Source organism: Sinohyriopsis cumingii, chromosome 16 (assembly GCF_028554795.1).
Source record: "Sinohyriopsis cumingii isolate HCF-2022 chromosome 16, ASM2855479v2, whole genome shotgun sequence".
Taxonomy (NCBI): Eukaryota; Metazoa; Mollusca; class Bivalvia; order Unionida; family Unionidae; genus Sinohyriopsis; species Sinohyriopsis cumingii.
In genome coordinates, this window is record NC_142976.1 from 14,670,631 (window position 1) to 14,689,442 (window position 18,812).

The window sequence follows — 18,812 nt, forward strand, 5'->3', positions numbered from 1 at the left end:
TGATCAGGACATTATTACGAATGATATTCTCAATGAACTGGCAGAGTAAATAATCCATACATTATTTGATCAGGACATTATTACAAATGAGATTCTCAATGAACTGGCAGAGTAAATAATCCATACATTATTTGATCAGGACATAATTACGAATGATATTCTCAATGAACTGGCAGAGTAAATAATCCATACATTATTTGATCAGGACATTATTATGAATGAGATTCTCAATGAACTGGCAGAGTAAATAATCCATACATTATTTGATCAGGACATTATTATGAATGAGATTCTCAATGAACTGGCAGAGTAAATAATCCATACATTATTTGATGAGGACATAATTATGAATTTGTATTATTCCAATAGTGTTCAGTGTGAGACTGGTTTCCACACTAACCATATTGTGCTTTATTTGTATTATTCCACTAGTGTTCAGTGTGAGCATGGTTTTCATACTAGCCATATTGTGCTTTATTTGTATTATGCCAGTAGTGTTCAGTGTGAGACTGGCTTCCACACTAGCTATATTGTGTTTTAGTTTTTACTATTATAGTAGTGTTTCACAAACTCTATAATATTAATTTATGAATTGGTAAATTGCATCATTAACATCTATACTTTTTTTTAAGTTGATTGCTGCAAACTGCACAGACCCAGATCTACCATCACATAATGTGCCAGGAGATGCACTTTATTAAATGTCATGTGTAAAACAAGTGATATAGACCCTGATGTCCAGTACATTATGTGATGGCAGATCAGAGTCTGTTGCAGTTTAACTCAACTTATAAGTGATTATATATTGTATCTCTGAAGAACTACATGAATCTTGAGTACATACAGTTTGCTACCTTATATACTGGCTTATAAGTTCAATCCAACTGCAAACAACATATGAACATGGTCCACTGCATCTACTGTTAAGTTATGTGAAGAAATTGTTTCTTAACTAGTAATACAAAAAATGAACTGTACAACTGTAAGGGTTCACAACTCTTTGTCTGCAAATTTTATAATAAATACCAAATTTTTACAAATACAAACAGTAGGTTAGCAAGGAAGTTCCATCAAGCTTAAATTATCATTATCAGTCAATGGAAAATTGAATCAACTGAGATATGAAGATGTTAAAATTTCTGTCACCTTTTATGAAGATGTTAAAATTTCACCTTTTCTAGGTTTTGTTTTCTGCCAAAGACACCACATGAGCCACATTTCATGAACCAGAACATAATGATTAGCCATGGTAAGTAGAAGTTTCTGTATTTAATAGACTAGATATAATGCATGCACATAGCACAGATCCAGATCTGCAGTCACATGATGGCCCATCTGTACAGACCAGTATCTGTTGTCACATAATGGACCATCAGTATAGACCAATATCTGTTGTCACATAATGGACCAGAAGTACAGACCAATATCTGTTGTCACATAATGGACCAGCAGTACAGACCAATATCTGTTGTCACATGATGGACCAGCAGTACAGACCAATATCTGTTGTCACATAATGGACCATCAGTACAGACCAATATCTGTTGTCACATAATGGACCAGCAGTATAGACCAATATCTGTTGTCACATAATGGACCAGCAGTACAGACCACTATATGTTGTCACATAATGGACCGTCTGTACAGACCAGTATCTGTTGTCACATAATGGACCAGCAGCATAGTCACAGATCTGCTGAAACACAATGGACTCACAGCACAGACTCTTATATGTGGTCACATTAAGATCTGCTGTCACATAATGGGCTGGCAGCACAGATCCAGATAAAATAAAGTAAAATATTAGACCAGCAACATACAAGTAGCTCTTTCATCATACAGTCGGCCAGCATACGGTGGGCTTCAAATCAACAAACAGCCCTGATTCGGATAGACAAATACTTTAAACAACAACGTAGACTCTAATTTACCAATACTTTACACAAAACATAGACTCTGGTCTGCTAATGTTTTATACAACAACATAGACTCTGGTCTGCTAATGTTTTATACAAAAACATCAACTCTAATTTACTAATACATTATACAACAACATATACTCTGGTCTGCTAATACTTTATACAGAAACATAGACTCTAACTTACTAATACATTATACAACAACATAGACTCTGGTCTGCTAATGTTTTATACAAAAACATATACTAATTTACTAATACATTATACAACAAAATAGACTGGTCTGCAAATGTTTTATACAACAACATAGACTCTGGTCTACTAATACTTAATACAACAGTGTAGACTGATCAACCAATACTTTATACAACAACATTGACTCCAGTATATTTTAATACTTTTTACATCAGCATAGACTGGTCTACTAATGCTTTACACAATATCATAGACTGGTCTACTTTAATACTTTATACAACAGCATACATTCTGGTCTGCTAATACTTCATACAACAGTATAGGTCCAGATCTATTAATGCTTTATAAAACATTATAGACGAGTCTACCATTGCTTTATACAACATCATATTCTCAAAACATTTATTGAAACCCGAGTCTCAAGCAGGAAACTCTGGCTCAACCTAGGAGTTCCAACATATTGACACAGAAGGTTTAGATTTTTTTTGTAACAAGGGTTCTCTGCAAGAATGCCAGAATAATGCATACGATGTGCAACCTAAGTGTTATGCATAGTTTGGGGACTTTTGAATTTGAACTTTAAGCTGAGTTTTGGCTGAAAAAGTTACAAATACATTGTGACCCCACTATGGCATGCTTTGTTATAACACAGTTCGGATATAACACTGTTGTAGTGTGGCTCCCGAAATTTCATATACAGTACATGTATTTTTCTCATACACGAAAAAAATAAATTCTTTCTTAAAAGTAGGAAAAATGTAAAACGTTTCTTAGCATTTTGGAGAAGAGATTGAGAATGACAATCGTGAAATTTTATATGTAATTTTCTCGTACACAAGAAAATAGTTTTTTCTTCTTAAAAGTACAAAAATAGGCCTGTAAAATATTTATTCTGGGATCGCGCAGGGCTTTGCCAATGTTGCAAATTGTGATTTTTTTCCTTAATGGCAGCAAAATATACCATCTGGCAATTTTTTGTTATTGGCGACATTGTTGACTGTTTAAATTCTTTGTCCATATTGATAAACCATCTTAACAGTGCATTGTTATATCATAATTCGCTTATGTTAACCTCTAGCATGAGTACTCTATGTTGTGAGAGATCTGCTAATTTTTTGTTGTTGACATTTCTGGTAGTGGATATCATCCGGCTGAGGCATTATCTCATAATCCATTTTTCATTGGATTTTTGTCTGCTCACTAGTAATTAATATATTAACATAGACTGATATTTGTGTGTGGATGGTAAGCAAAATTCCTCTTCTTTTCGCTCAGAATTAAATCATTCAGAACACACATTTTCTGTAGTAATCCCTGTCATCAGACCAGAACACCTGCGTCTCTATCGTCTGTTGACCCTTTTTTAAATTTCTGATGCATGCGTGGAAGGAGCATCACTCCATTACCACAAATGAAAAAGAAACAACCGAAAAAAACAAACAAACCAAACCAGATCTTACTTGTTGGTCTATTCCATAGGCAGGGAGGAACAGTAACTACAATTGACCAATGGACGGCCAATTCTTTTTTTAACAATGTACCCAGATAAAATAGCTTGCTGAAATGTCAAAGAAAACAGATTACCTTTGAAGCACCATTTGTTATGAAAACATACTAAGCAAATGGAAAAAAATAAACCAGTCTCAATCAAGCAGTACAATTATTTGATGTTGCTGCCACAATAAGAAACGCATTTGTTTGGTTCTCCAAAGGTGTCCTTTAGCGATGACTTCAATAACGCATGCATCCATCATCAAAGAAAGCTGACTTCAGTCTTCAATAAAAACAAAGAACCTTTCTTCAAAGGAAGTCAGTACCAAACTTAAATAAAAGCAATGGAATCTGATGGATTGTTTCATTTTCCACCATGACTGGAACACATTTACTGTGCTATGAAAGTTTCCTTTCTGCAGGAAATTTTTTATACTTATGAACACTACCAACGGTGGCTTAAAATGCAAACTAACTTTGCCCGACTTGGGACATACTGAAAAGTAAATGTGCTTCATCATTCGTTATGTGATCTTTCTTCCACAGAATTCAGTCCTATATGATCTGTGACAAAATTGTTTAATATTTTAAATCTCTGTGTGTGCATATTTTTGATGGAATTACTTTTGTTGTGGATTCAATGCATGTGATAAGATCGTGGGTGAGTACACAGTGCTGATACTCTATTCATGCTATAAATTTGACATGTATATATAAACAGTATACATGTATATGTACCAATGCATGGTTCTCTGAATAAAGTCAAATGTTATATATGCTTTCTCTGTTTTCACTACAGGTGTATTTTTCATTTAACTTGCATTGATTTAAGATGGTAGCTGTGCCATTGATGCACATATTTTTGCACCCACATTTATTACCTAAACCCCACCTCCGCAAATTTTTTTTGGGTACATGCATCATTTTCTTCAGCTAACTGACCTGGTTGCTTATAACATGGTTCAGTGTATAACGCGGTTGGATTCTATGGCTCCCAACTACAGTGTTATAGTAGGGTCACACTGTAGATGTTTCTGAATGCAGAATATGGGATCTTAACCTATGCTCTCAAAACATTGTGAGTATGAAATTCTAGCTGAAGCACTTTGATGGCTTGTGACTTTATTTTGATGCAAATTATAATTATAAACCTTAAAAATTTTCTTCACTTGGGAATGTTTCCTTGACTGCCAAATTTAATTGATGGAGGTATGCTCCAAGTATCTGATTTTGGCGTTTTGAGTTTTATACTCAGATTTGGGGTCTGGATGCACACTCTTTGTTGGAATTACCAATGTTAGGATGAAAATTGTTACAAAATGCATACTTTGACTTCTCCTATCTTATTAACTAACTTAATTTTTTTTAAATACTGCTCCTCTTGAAGCATTATTTCAAGAGACTCAGGTGAGTCCAATTTTCACCAACTTTCTAACATTTGTTATCAAATTATTTAAAAAAACTCAGGTGAGCCCCATTTTAACTAACTTTCTCACATTTGCTCTCAAACTGAGATTGCTCATTGCATTACTCTTTTAATTTACCTTGTGGGGATAGTAGAAATGATGAAAATAACTCTAAAATTATACACCTAGGAATTTTTTCTTTTCTTGAGAATTTTTTTTATCAGTTCCTCAAATTTGAGGAGATGGCATGTTCTTTAGAAATAAAAGTACATTCTGTTGAAGGTAATTCAAAAGATTGTGACTTTATTTTACCATATATATTCCTATATATGTCAAGACCAACTGCAAATTGTACAGACCCAGCTCTGCCATCGCATAATGTACCAGCAGACCATATATAGTTTATTTGGAATAATCAGTAGAACAAACATAGATCCTGACCTTCTGTGCATTATGCAATGGCAGATCAGGGTCTATGTTATTTGCAGTTGGACTTGACAAATAAGCAAGTAAAGTTGGTAATCCTTGTTGACTGCTAAATGGTAGTGAAAAATTAATTGTTGTCAACTAAGAAATAAAAGAGATATTCAAAAATCTGTTTTTGAAAGAAAATGTGATGTTGAATGGCCAGATCAGATGGTAATGCTATAGCTCTTCATGGGTCCTATTAGTCAATGTACTTAACAATTCAGTGTTCAATTTATTCGAAGTTGATTTTCTTTAATTTATGTAAACTTGTACACTATGTAATTTGTGCTTATTAAATGTCTCCAATACACAAGATCTCATATGAAAAGAAATCATTATGTCTACAGAGATTTAATAATGTGTAATTTGAAATTATTAAACTGCAGTTCTATGCCTGTTTGAAAATCTTCTTTAACTCTGAGAGCCTTTTAGTAATGTTGAATTGTGACCACTATGAGTTAAGTACATGAACCAAGCTTGCTTCAAAGTCAGGCTCTAATAAAGAGATTCCAGTCAATTACTGACATCAAACGGGAAATAAAAGGTTTTATTTTGTTATTCTTCTACTGAATACATTTGTAGGCATGATAGCATTACATTCTGAAAGACTAGCTTCAAAAGTTCTCTAAAGAGAAAAGATAAAATTTGTATTTATAATATACTATGTTCATATGACATTCCATTTCATCTCATATGACATTCCATTTCATCTTATATGACATTCCATTTCATCTCATATGACAGTACTTTCACCTTATATGACATTCCATTTCATCTCATATGACATTCCATTTCATCTCATATGGCAGTTCTTTCACCTCATGACAGTTCATTAATCTCTTTTAATACTCCATTTCATCTCATACTGCATTAATTTTCATCTCTTATTGCAGGTATTTTGGACATTGTTCTGGACATATTGTCTCAAGAGATTGACTCCAAACTGCTGGTAATTGATTCCTGTCCCTTGGATCTCACTCTGCATCAACAACTATCCCTGGTTCTTATTAAATATTTAGGATAGATACCTGTCACTGTGTAAACAACTATCCCTTAGCCCTAATTACGACTAATGGTTTTCAAGAAATTTAATGCATTTAATGTGCATGAACTAAATGCTTACCTTTCTAGTTTTGACTTTTGTTTTTTTACACCATTTTAGTATGTAAACCTCTGTGTGCGTTTTGATTAATGAAATTTCTGGTTTGATTGACACCAGTTTTGAATAAATTCTTAAATACATGATCATGCTAAAAACATCTGGTTATTTGGTTAGATGAAACTTGAAATGTAGATGCAAGAAAATTGTCCTTCATATAGTCAAATGTAGGTGACTGAAGCCTAACTTTTGTGTACCTCTTGAATGCTGTCAGCTACAAACTCAAATCATTCTATGATATAAGGTTAGGATCCTTCAGCCTTTGTTGTAGCTATAAATGTAATTTTTATTTAATGAATTGACTGACTTTTAAACTTTAAATAACCTGACAGATTTTATTCTAGACTAGATTTCTCAATATCATCAGAAGGAATTTATGGAAACGTTAGGTGTGTGTCTGTCCATAAATAAAATGTAGTTGTCTTTAAAATGTCATCTGATATACAGTCCCCTACCTTTTGTATCTATCTAGGAAACTTTTCAAATGAACACAAGGGAACCATATATATTTGATTATAAGTCCAGTCCAACTGCAAACTGCACAGAACTAGCTATGCCATCAGATTATGAGCCAGCAGATTTGGGTCTATGCATTTTGTTAGGAGTAATGGGTATTGCAAACAAAATATACCCTGATATATCAGCACATTATAGGACAAAAAAGATCAGAGTCTATATTGTTTGCAGTTGGAGTTGACTTGTATGTATGTATACTGTGGTAGACCATAATGTTGATAGTACTAGAAATGCATGTAACCAAGTGTAATACCTGTGCCCACTTGCAGGTGTCAGGAGATGCTTCTAGACGGGGAAAGGAAAAGGCTAAGATACACAAACCTGTAAGACTATACACTGAATCTATCATCATAAATTCTGTCTCATAATTTAGCTTTATACTCTCAATAATGCTATTTTGTTATATATTATAACTATTTGCTTGATATATTGTTCATAAATTAAGTGATAGTTCTGACCTTCAGAATTCATATCATTGATACATTTTCTTAAGACTGAGGTTTAAAACAAATTGTTCATGTATATTGATGGAAAAATATTAAACAGAATTCACTAAATGTTTCAAGTGGATTTCATGATAATTGTATGGGTATAAAATGTTTTACTAGGATGTAATCAGCACTCTAAAGCATACGCTTTTAAAAGTTTTGGGATGGTACCAGCTTTTCTATTAAGGCATTGTGGTGGCGGCTTGTAAAGAGAACATTATCCTGGTTTTCTCATGCTAGCTTGACTCAATACAAATTTAGCCCCCCCTGGAAAAGTCACCATATCATGGTAGGGACTCTTCCTCTTAAGTTAAACCTAATTCCCCCTTGATAGGGCACCAGGCTAATGTAGGCCCCCTTTTTCCACTCCCCAGTCGCCATGTAAAGGAAACCTGAGATAAATTTTGCAAAGGTTCATTTCTCTCTCCCACAGTGTTAACATCAGTACCCTTAAATAGGATGGCTGGCCACTGTAGGACACTTCTTCTCCTTCCCCAGTCCCGCTGGAATGAACACCAGGCCACTGCTGGAGGGTTCCTTCCCTCTGCATACTGTTCAATTTATTCACTCATTAGGCAGGTCATAGGGTCCCTTCCCATCTCGTCCCAAGTCCCCCTAGAAAGGACACCAAGCCATTATACAGCCTTTCCTGCCCCCACCCCCATCCCTGTGGATAGGATACAAGGTCACTGCTGCAGGGTTACTTCCCCACCCATTACTGCTTAATTCAGTCTCCCTAATAGGACACCAGGCTAGTGCTACAAAGTTCCCCCCACTCACCCTTTGCTGTTTCAGTCCCACTACATAAAATGCAAATCCACTTTGGGGTTCCCCCTGTCCCATATCGCTGATGGTTTGGATGTTAGGCCATTGCAGAATCCACCCCACCCAACCCTATGTCCCCCTGGATGGCTTGAACACCAGTTTATTGCAGGCATCTCCCATCTCTTCACTGTTTAATTCAGGATCTTGCCCACCCATTCCCCTTGGATAAGATAGGTATAGCTGTATAGGTGAGTCAGCTAGAGCTGTCAAAGTACCCAGAATGAAGTTAGAAAAGCAACAAGTATCTCTTATGAAAAACCTAATCCATTTGCTAGCCACTAGGCTATAGGACTCCCTATGTATAAATACAAAAAAAGTATGCATGATTTGCTGTTGAGCTTCATCCTTTACATTCTCATTGATTTTCTTTACTGATTTGGTGAAGTAGTTTCCTTTAGAGAATGTAGCATGTATTTTTGTGTATGCATGTGCATGTCTTGGTTAGTTAATTTTGATTTTGATTTTTACCTACTTGAAGTACATACTAATTTAACATAATATGGGCCATGATCTGAGAAACTGTGTGAGTGATTATTAATATTAAGATATAATATGGGCCATGATGTGAGATACTGTGTGAGTGATTATTAATATTGATCTATATTTTGTGTCATGATCTGAGATACTGTGTTGGTGATTATTATAATATAGGTCATGATCTGAGATACTGTGTTGGTGATTATTAATATTAATCTATAATATGTGTCATGATCTGAGATACTGTGTTGGTGATTATTAATTTAATGTATGATATGGGCCATGATCTGAGATACTGTGTTGGTGATTATTAATTTAATATATAATATAGGTCATGATCTGAGATACCATGTGAGTGATTATTAATATTAATCTGTAATTTAAGTCATGTTCTGAGATACTGTGTGTGATTACTAATTTAATATATTTTATGGGTCATGATCTGAGATACTGTGTGGATGATTATTAATTTAATATATATTATAGGTAATAATTATCTGAGATACTGTGTTGGTGATTATTAATTTAATATATAATATGTGTCATGATCTGAGATACTGTGTTGGTGTTTATTAATTTAATGTATAATATAGGTAATTATCTGAGATACTGTGTGAATTATTATTAATTTAATGTATGATATGGGCCATGATCATAGATAATGTGTTGGTGATTATTAATTTAATATATAATATGGGTCATGATTGAGGTACTGTGTGAGTGTTTATTAATTTAATGTATAATATAGGTAATTATCTGAGATACTGTGTGAGTGATTATTAATTTAATATGTAATATGGGTCATGATTTGAGATACTGTGTGAATTATTATTATTTTTAATCTGTAATATAGGTCATGATCTGAGATACTGTAGTTGATTAAACTTGGTGAAAATACTTATTCATCCTTGTTATCACTGATGCAGATCAATCTATCATTTACCTGTCTAATTTATTTTCCATGTTTTCCAAAATGTTTCAGGACGAAATTGGAAGAATTGTATTTAACTATTCTTTTTCAGCAATAAATACTGTTGTTGCCTGCAGTTTGATGTATTCTTACTTAGGAACAATGATCAACACTAGTGTTTATATTTGAAAATTTGATTCTAATGTTTGTCTTACAGCATTCCAGTAGATTTTTAGTAACTGAATTGGCAAGAAATAAGGTATCCATAAAACAAATAAGCATTTGACCAGTTCAGTGTTTGGCATTCATAAAGACTAACATGATCTACAATATAATTTGTTGATATTTAATGAGAATATTATTACCCACCCCCTCATAAAAATGGTTTCATAATGGTTGCTAGGTTTTATTTTGAATCACTACTTAGGAGTCAAAATGTTTGACATAGAGCTTAGGAAAAGAGTTTAAAGGTTTTACCTGTCCAATTTCCTCAATTGGTCATGCATTTGCATGATACATCTTTCTCTAAATCTTGTTGAAAAATATTTTAACCAATAAGAAAGCTGCATTCATTTATTTTCAGTAAAATTTCTAAGTGTGGAGTAAAGATTTTTATTTGAAACATGGAGTCAAGTTTTATGATGGAGGGGTCAAGCATTGGCATCCTTTTGTTTAAAATTTGGTGGGTTCTTTTGCAGTATTGCTGTTTGCAATAAAGACTTTGCATATACTGATCTTGACTGTTGTGTTTCAGAATGGTATGACTATTATTGATATTGACTACTGTGGTTCAGAATGAGGTGAATACTATTGATCTTGACTGCTCTTATTGAGAATGAGGTGAATGCTATTGATCTTGACTGCTCTTATTCAGAATGAGGTGAATACTGTTGATCTTGACTACTTTTATTCAGAATGAGGTGAATACTATTGAACTTGATATTAAATACTGTGGTTCAGAACAATGTGACTACTATTGATCTTGACTACTGTTTCAGATGGAGGTGATTACTCTTGATCTTGACTACTATGGTTCAGAATGAGGTGACTACTATTGATCTTGGCTACTTTTATTCGGAATGAGGTGACTACTATTCATTATGACTGCTATGGTTCATAATGAGGTGACTAATGTTGACCATGACTGCTGTTGTTCAAAATGAGGTAATTACTCTTAATCTTGACTGTTGTGGTTCAGATTGATGTGACTACTATTGAACTTGACTACTATGATTCAGAATAAGGTGACTACTATTGATTTTGACTACTATGGTTCAGAATGTGGTGACTACTATTGATCTTGACTGCTATGGTTCAGAATGAGGTGACTACTATTGATCTTGGCTACTGTGGTTCAGAATGTGGTGACTACTGTTGATCTTGACTACTATTCTGGTTCAGAAAGAGGTGACTACTATTGATCTTGACTACTATGGTTCAGAATGAGGTGACTATTATTGATTTTGACTACTATAGTTCAGAATGAGGTGACTGCTATTGATTTTGACTACTATGGTTCAGAATGTGGTGACTACTATTGATATTGACTGCTATGGTTCAGAATGAGGTGACTACTATTGATCTTGGCTACTATGGTTCAGAATGTGGTGACTGCTGTTGATCTTGACTACTATTCTGGTTCAGAATGAGGTGACTACTATTGATTTTGACTACTATGGTTCAGAATGAGGTGACTATTATTGATTTTGACTACTGTGGTTCAGAATGAGGTAACTACTGTTGATCTTGACTACTATGGTTCAGAATAAGGTGACTACTGTTGATCTTGACTACTATGGTTCAGAATGACGTGACTATTCATCAGGGTTGGCCTCTCTGTAGAGAAGCCTCAGACTACAAAAATCACAGTATACATGTTTTAATACTTCCTGTTATAGGCAGAGCAGTATTGTGGGATGAAGTCAGTGTTCCAGAAGACCTTGTACCTGTTACGGCTGCTGATCAGAGAGAATGTGCAAGTCAAGGGAAGAATCTTCAACAGGCTGGATACACTGCTGGATATCCAGGTTGTCCCATCTGATCTGGCTCTTGCACTTAAAGAGGTAAGCAGCAGAAGTCTAACCTTTTGAAACTTGTTCATAATACACAAAAAGTGAACTCAGTTTAGGAGCAACTGGTAATTAAAGACCACATGTTCTATGTTCCAGATAGATGTGTGATTTAATATAATTTGACTGTCTGTATTAGCCCTACATAAGATACAAATTATTAAATACAGGCATTTGTTTGAGGACCACCTCTTGGACTGGACTAAGTGACCTCTCAACGCAGTTTTTACATTTCTTCACATCCTTGATTTAAGGTAATGAAAGAAAGTGGTTGTTTGAACCAAGCGTGATTGCTTATTGAAAGTGATCTTTCATGTAGATTAAACTCTACAGATGTATGAGTCATTGGACAAAGATAAAGTAATAACTAGTACAAGCACTGTACTCAAAGGACAAGTTTTGCAATTTCTGTTAAACTATTTATTGCCAGTCAACAGACTGTATGATGGTGCAAGTTTCCAGGTAAAGAAGATCATCAAGGTGGCATCAGGCCGTACTTTCTCGAAACTTCTCAACAGTTTTCCATAAATTGAGATTTTGCATTATCTTGCTTGTACTAATCAACACTGGAATTTTTGAAAAGGCAGATATACAAGAAAGGGTGAAAACAACTTGACAATTTAAAATTTTACTTGTTTTGATTATTTTACTTTTATTAAGGAATTTAGGAATTTCTTATATTAGAAAAACTATTGAGATATTCCATAGAGTTTAAATTAATAATTACAGGTGAATGAAGAACACTGTAATTACATTTAAAATCCTTGATGCCTGCTTAATGTTCAGTAAATGGCATTCTTCCAAACCAAACAAAAGAAAGGCACTGCAAACACTCAGTTTGATGAAGAAAATTGGAATATTAAGTGAAATAGAGTTCAGAGTACCAATACAGACATATTTTATGTTTTACAATAAATATGGCAAATCCAAGTTGACATTTCCACATTTACAGTGAAGTTTATTTAGTCCTAATTATTAAATCAGTAAAAATATAATTAAAAAATAAATAAATTCAATGAGCAAAGATAAAATAGGAGAGATATCAGAGATGCCCACTATTTCAAATTTTGTTGAATTAATATTAGTTTTTAGTGAAAATTCTGCATTCCAAATAATATTGATGAAATTCTTAAAAATCTTAAAAAAATTTAATGAAATTTTGAACAGGATGTTTTTATTTGGAGGCAGTAAGATAGAAGAGGACTATAGCAGTGATTCCCGATCTCAGGATGCAACCTAAGTCAGGATTCATGGGGGATCATCAACAGGGTCATGAAGGTTATCAAAATAAAATGGGCGTTGGGAGGTCCTGATGGTAGCCAGTTTAGTTTTGTAGCTAAACAGGTTGGGATCCACTGTTCTATAACATCAACTTGAGAGACTGGTGTAAAAACACCAAATTACTGAAGAAGAACCAGTCAGACTATAAATAGGCGAAAAATAATGGCACAGTTGAAAAGAAAAGAAAGATGCAGATAATTTGAGCAACCCCCTCCCCCAGGCTGTCTATGGTTATCATTTTGGCAATAAATGTTGAAGGTATTAAAGGTTCTGGTACCATTTATTCTCATTGGACATTATATGTTGATGACTGTGTACATGGTTGTATAGGTTCATTGTAAGATGCAGCAATTAATGTATAGAATTTTTTTAAATACTTTTAGCTAGCGTGTTATCCATTTTAGATGTCTGCCACAATTCTGAAAAATTCTGCTAATATTAGTTTCAAGCATGCCCATGGGCTGACATCTCTGTGTAATTAGAATTTTTTATCAATTAGCAGAAATATATTTGACAATTTTCAGGTATTTATTGCCAATCAGACTAACTGTCTAAAGGTACGAGCCAATCAAGTAAAGAAGATTGTTCTGCTGGCATCAGAACATCAGCATGAAGTCCCAGAATTCCTAGAATTGCTCAATGTCCTGGTGAAAGTTGAGGGTCTGAACCTAACAATCAAGCGTAACCAGGCACTGGTTATGAAGTATGTTATGCAGAACTTCAAGAAGTCAGGATATGTCCTAGATCAACCCCATGAAACTAAGTATGTACCTTCTCTGACTAATATAAAATCCTGAGCCCTGGGACACTAAGCATGTACCTTCTCTGACTAGTATAAAATCCTGAGCCCTGGGGCACTAAGCATGTACCTTCTCTGACTAATATAAAATCCTGAGCCCTGGGACACTAAGCATGTACCTTCTCTGACTAGTATAAAATCCTGAGCCCTGGGACACTAAGCATGTACCTTCTCTGACTAATATAAAATTCTAAGCCCTGGGACACTAAGTATGTACCTCACCTGACTAATATAAAACTCTAAGCCCTGGGACACTAAGCATGTACCTTCTCTGACTAATGTAAACTTCTAAGCCCTGAGACACTAAGCATGAACCTCACCTGACTAATATAAAATTATTCTGAGCCCTGGAAAACTAAGCATGTATCTTCTCTGACTAATATAAAACTCTAAGCCCTGGGACACTAAGCATGTACCTCACCTGACTAATGTAACATTCTAAGCTCTGGGACACTAAGCATGTACCTTACCTGACTAATATAAAATTCTAAGCCCTGTGACACTAAGCATGTACCTCACCTGACTAATATAAAATTCTAAGCCCTGGGACACTAAGCATGTTCCTCACCTGACTAATATAAAATTCTAAGCCCTGTGACACTAAGCGTGTACCTCACCTGACTAATATAAAATTCTAAGCCCTGGGACACTAAGCATGTACCTCACCTGACTAATATATGAGTAGCTCTTTATAAAGTACTGTTACTTAGTATTTTTTCATTTGTGCACTTTTTAAAAATTAGTCTGTTTTGTGTTTTAACATTAAATGAAACAAAATGTAGCCATTATATTTGGACTGAAGTGAGTCTTATAAAATATGGCAAGCGTTTTGTGTGCCCTAAGATCATGGACACATGTTAGTCTTAGAAAATAGGGTATATAGGATTCTGTGTTTCCTAGGACCGTGGACACAAGTTAGACTTATACAATGGGATATTTGGGATTCTGTGTGCCCTAGGACCATGGACACAAGTTAGTAGGGCAAGGATTATGTGTGTCCTTGGACTCTGGACACAAGTTTGTTTTATACCATAGGATATATAGGATTCTGTACGACCAAGGATCATGGACACAAGTTAGTCTTATAAAATAGAATATATAGGATTATTGGTGCCCATGGACCATCCATCTGTCCTTCCTTCCATCAGTTGCACAATTTTGTGAATATTACTAGTCTTGTAGTTTTTAATGGATTGTAGGATGACTTTGTAGATATATTATGTCATCAGTTAGCTGAAAATGTGCATATGGACAAAATTGCTGTGACCCTGCAATTTTTAACTTGCCTGGTCATAAGGACAAGAGAGCTACATGTCTGGCCATTGATCTATCATGTCCAAGAGAGCTACAGGTCTGGTCATTCATCTGTCATGGCCAAGAGAGCTACAGATCTGGTCATTCATCTGTCATGGCCAAAATAGCTACAGGTTTGGTCATTCATCTGTCATGTATCTTTGATCATCCATTCAGTTATTTACTTCCTTTTCTAAAAATCGCTTGCCCATTTTACACACAATTATGGAGATAATATTTTGGCATCAAGACCATTCAGGTCTTGTTCAGTGGAAATTAATTGTTTGTCCAATATGACCATTGTTACTAAAATAAATCTTTTAATGCCAATTTCCCATCAAATGTGGATGATTGCCATTGAAAATAGAAAAGCATTTAATAACTTCTAATAAACAGAATTTGACCAAATTTTACTGAAAGTATGTTAGGTTAAACTGTAAATGGCCTTTCGGATTATGCAAATTATGCCAATCTACCATCAAATATGACCACCATTACTAAATATAGAAAACTATTTACACAGCATTATGTCTGAAAACTGTTTAATGGAATTTGACCAACATTGATACAGAGCATCCTGGTGTTGAAGTCTTACAGTATATATGAATTATATTAATTATGTCAATGTGCCATAAAATATTAATGACATGTAAAAACCAGAGAAACCTTGAGGCAGTTTTTTTCAATAAGCATATGCAATTAGCAGTACTTGAAGAAATTTCTCCAGAATTCTACTGATAGAAATTTCATGGGTATCTTGCACTTGGCATTTAGGCAGATTAAGCTGGGTGGGTGATCACAGGCTCACTTTTGTTAAGAAAGTTATTGCCCCTGTTTGACTTGCAGCTAAATACAGTGCATTATAAAATCTTGCGAGAGCTGCCATCTCACAGTTTTGAATGGATCGCTATGTAACTTGGTACATGTTATGGTCATTATCAGAAGAAGTGTGTATTGACAAAGTACTTTGCTCCTGCAATTTTTGTCAGAGTTATTGCCCCTTTTGGACTTGAAGATGGCTGTATTACATAACAGAGTCCTGTGAAAACTAGTCTCAATTTTATAATATATTACTATGTAGTGTATGACAGAATATTGAGAACGCTACTATTTTCAGAGGGGCCTTAAGTGGCCGAGTGGTCCAAAACGCTCTTCGTTACGGATCACTGCCATCTCACCTCTGTCTGTGTGGGTTCGAGTCTAGGATTCGGCCAATGTGGGTATGTGAGAAAACTTGCCAGTAGTTTCTCGTGGGTCGGTGGTTCTTCCCGGGCTTTTCCCGGGTTCTTCCTCCACCATTAATACTGGCCACCATGCATAGCCTATCATGTGCTGAAAAATGGTGTTAAACCCCACAACAACAACAACAACTATTTTCAGTTTTCAGTAAATTACTATGTATTGTGTGACAGAATATTGTGAACACAAATAATTAGAGAGATTTCAATTGATTACTGCATAGTGTGTGACAGATTTTCATGTACATCTATTTTCATACCTTTCATTGAATTGCTGTGTAATGTGTGACAGAATATTGTGAACACAACTAGTTGCACAGTTTTCAATGAAGTACTATGGTGTGTGTGACAATATTTGTAAATGCAACTAGCTTTAGTTTATGATGGATTGCTGTGTAATGTGTGACATAATCGTGAACACAACTAGTTGCAGTTTTCAGTGGATTGCTAAGAGGTGTGTGACAAAATATTGTGAACACAGTATTAGTTTTTGATAGATTGCTATTTAGTGTGTGACAGAATACTGTGAACACAACTAGTTTTAGTTTTGAAGGATTGCTATGTAGTGTGTGACAAAATGTTGTGAACACAATTAGTATTAGGTTTTGATGGATTGTTATTTAGTGTGTGACAGAATCTTGTGAACACAACTAGTTTCACAGTTTTCAGTGGATTACTATGTAGGGTGTAACATAATCTTGTGAACACATCAATTAGTTTCACAGTTATCAGTGGATTGCTATGTAGGGTGTAACATAATCTTGTGAACACATCAATTAGTTTCACAGTTTTCAGTGGATTTCTATGTAGGGTGTAACAGAATCTTGTGAACACATCAATTAGTTTCAGTTTTCAGTGGATCACTATGTAGCATGTGACAAAATATTGTGAATACAATTACTATTCCAGTTTTTAGAGGATTGCTATGAAACTTGGTACATATTATGGTCATTCTCAGAGATGTGTATGTTGACTAATCACTTTAGTCATTCAATATTTTGAAAGTGTTACTGTACTTAATTCAAGTTAAGTTACAGCTGTATGCAAAACATATATGTGACAGAATTTTGCAGTCTTTCCATTATTGATAGATTTGAGTTGTTCTTGGTACAAATGGTCATATCAAGACATGCATATTAACCAATCTTGCATGCTTTCATGATAATTTGTAAGAGTTATTGCCTTATTTGTTTGCAAATGGAAGCAGCTAGTGTCAGTTTTTTTAACTGATAACGCATATTCATCATGGTGAGGTAGGAGTGAGATGGAGGAGGGACATGGCTAACATTAATATGAGTTTCTTATGAAGTATCTGATCCAAATTGTCAGATCTAAACTCTCAGAACAATTTGTTTAAACTTACTCCATGCTTGTCACTGTTAGTGCTCACATAGCTTTTTTTATTGGCCTGTACACACATAGTATAAAGATGACTGTGAAGCGTAGACACACCATTTCCATTATTCAGTCTGACCAAGCATTAGCTGGCATATTTACTGACTTATTAACCTTGGGAATGTCACTCCACTGACTGGGCATTCTATTTACATTAGCTCATTCCACTGGCTTGGCATTCTATTTACATTAGCTCTTTCCACTGTCTGGGCATTCTGTTTACAATGGCTAATTCCTCTGGCTGTTAATTCTGTTTACAATAGCTCATTTCCCTGGCTGGGCGTTCTATTTACAATTGCTTATTTCCCTGACTGTGCATTCTAATTACAATAGTTCATTCCATGGATGGCATTCTAATTACATTGGGTCATTCCATTGGCTGAGCATTCTATTTACAATAGCTCATTCCACTGGGTGGGCATTCTATTTACAATAGCTCATTCCACTGGCTGGGCATTATAATTATAATAGCTCATTCCACTGGCTGAGCATTATAATTATAATAGCTCATTCCATTGGTTGGGCATTTTATTTACAATAGCTCATTCCACTAGCTGGGCATCATAATTACAGTAGCTCATTCCACTATCTGGGCATTATGATTATAATAGCTTATTCCACTGGCTGAGCTGTCTTTTTACAGTAGTTCATTTCAATGGCTGGGAATTCTATTTACATTAGCTTGTTCCAATGGCTGAGTATTCTGTTTACCTTAGCTCTTTCCACTGGCTGAGCATTCTATTTACGTTCACTTGTTCCACTGGCTGTGTAGTGTATTTATGAGTACCTCTTTCCACTGGCTGGACATTCTATTTATGGTAGCTTATTCCACTGGCTGGATGAACTAGTTATAGTAGCTAATATATAATAAATAATGTGATTA

At 34.8% G+C, this 18,812-nt stretch overlaps 1 protein-coding gene across 1 annotated transcript in view; it reads left to right on the forward strand.

The window, feature by feature from the left end:
- Positions 1 to 18,812, forward strand: part of LOC149779970 (inositol 1,4,5-trisphosphate-gated calcium channel ITPR2-like) — a 290,413-nt gene that overhangs the window by 144,883 nt on the left and 126,718 nt on the right. Inside the window, exons 33-37 of the mRNA XM_089936693.1 lie at positions 1,182 to 1,249; positions 6,373 to 6,428; positions 7,424 to 7,477; positions 11,753 to 11,917; positions 13,729 to 13,967. Coding sequence (XP_089792819.1) covers positions 1,182 to 1,249; positions 6,373 to 6,428; positions 7,424 to 7,477; positions 11,753 to 11,917; positions 13,729 to 13,967 — 582 coding nt within the window. The remainder of the gene's footprint in view (positions 1 to 1,181; positions 1,250 to 6,372; positions 6,429 to 7,423; positions 7,478 to 11,752; positions 11,918 to 13,728; positions 13,968 to 18,812) is intronic.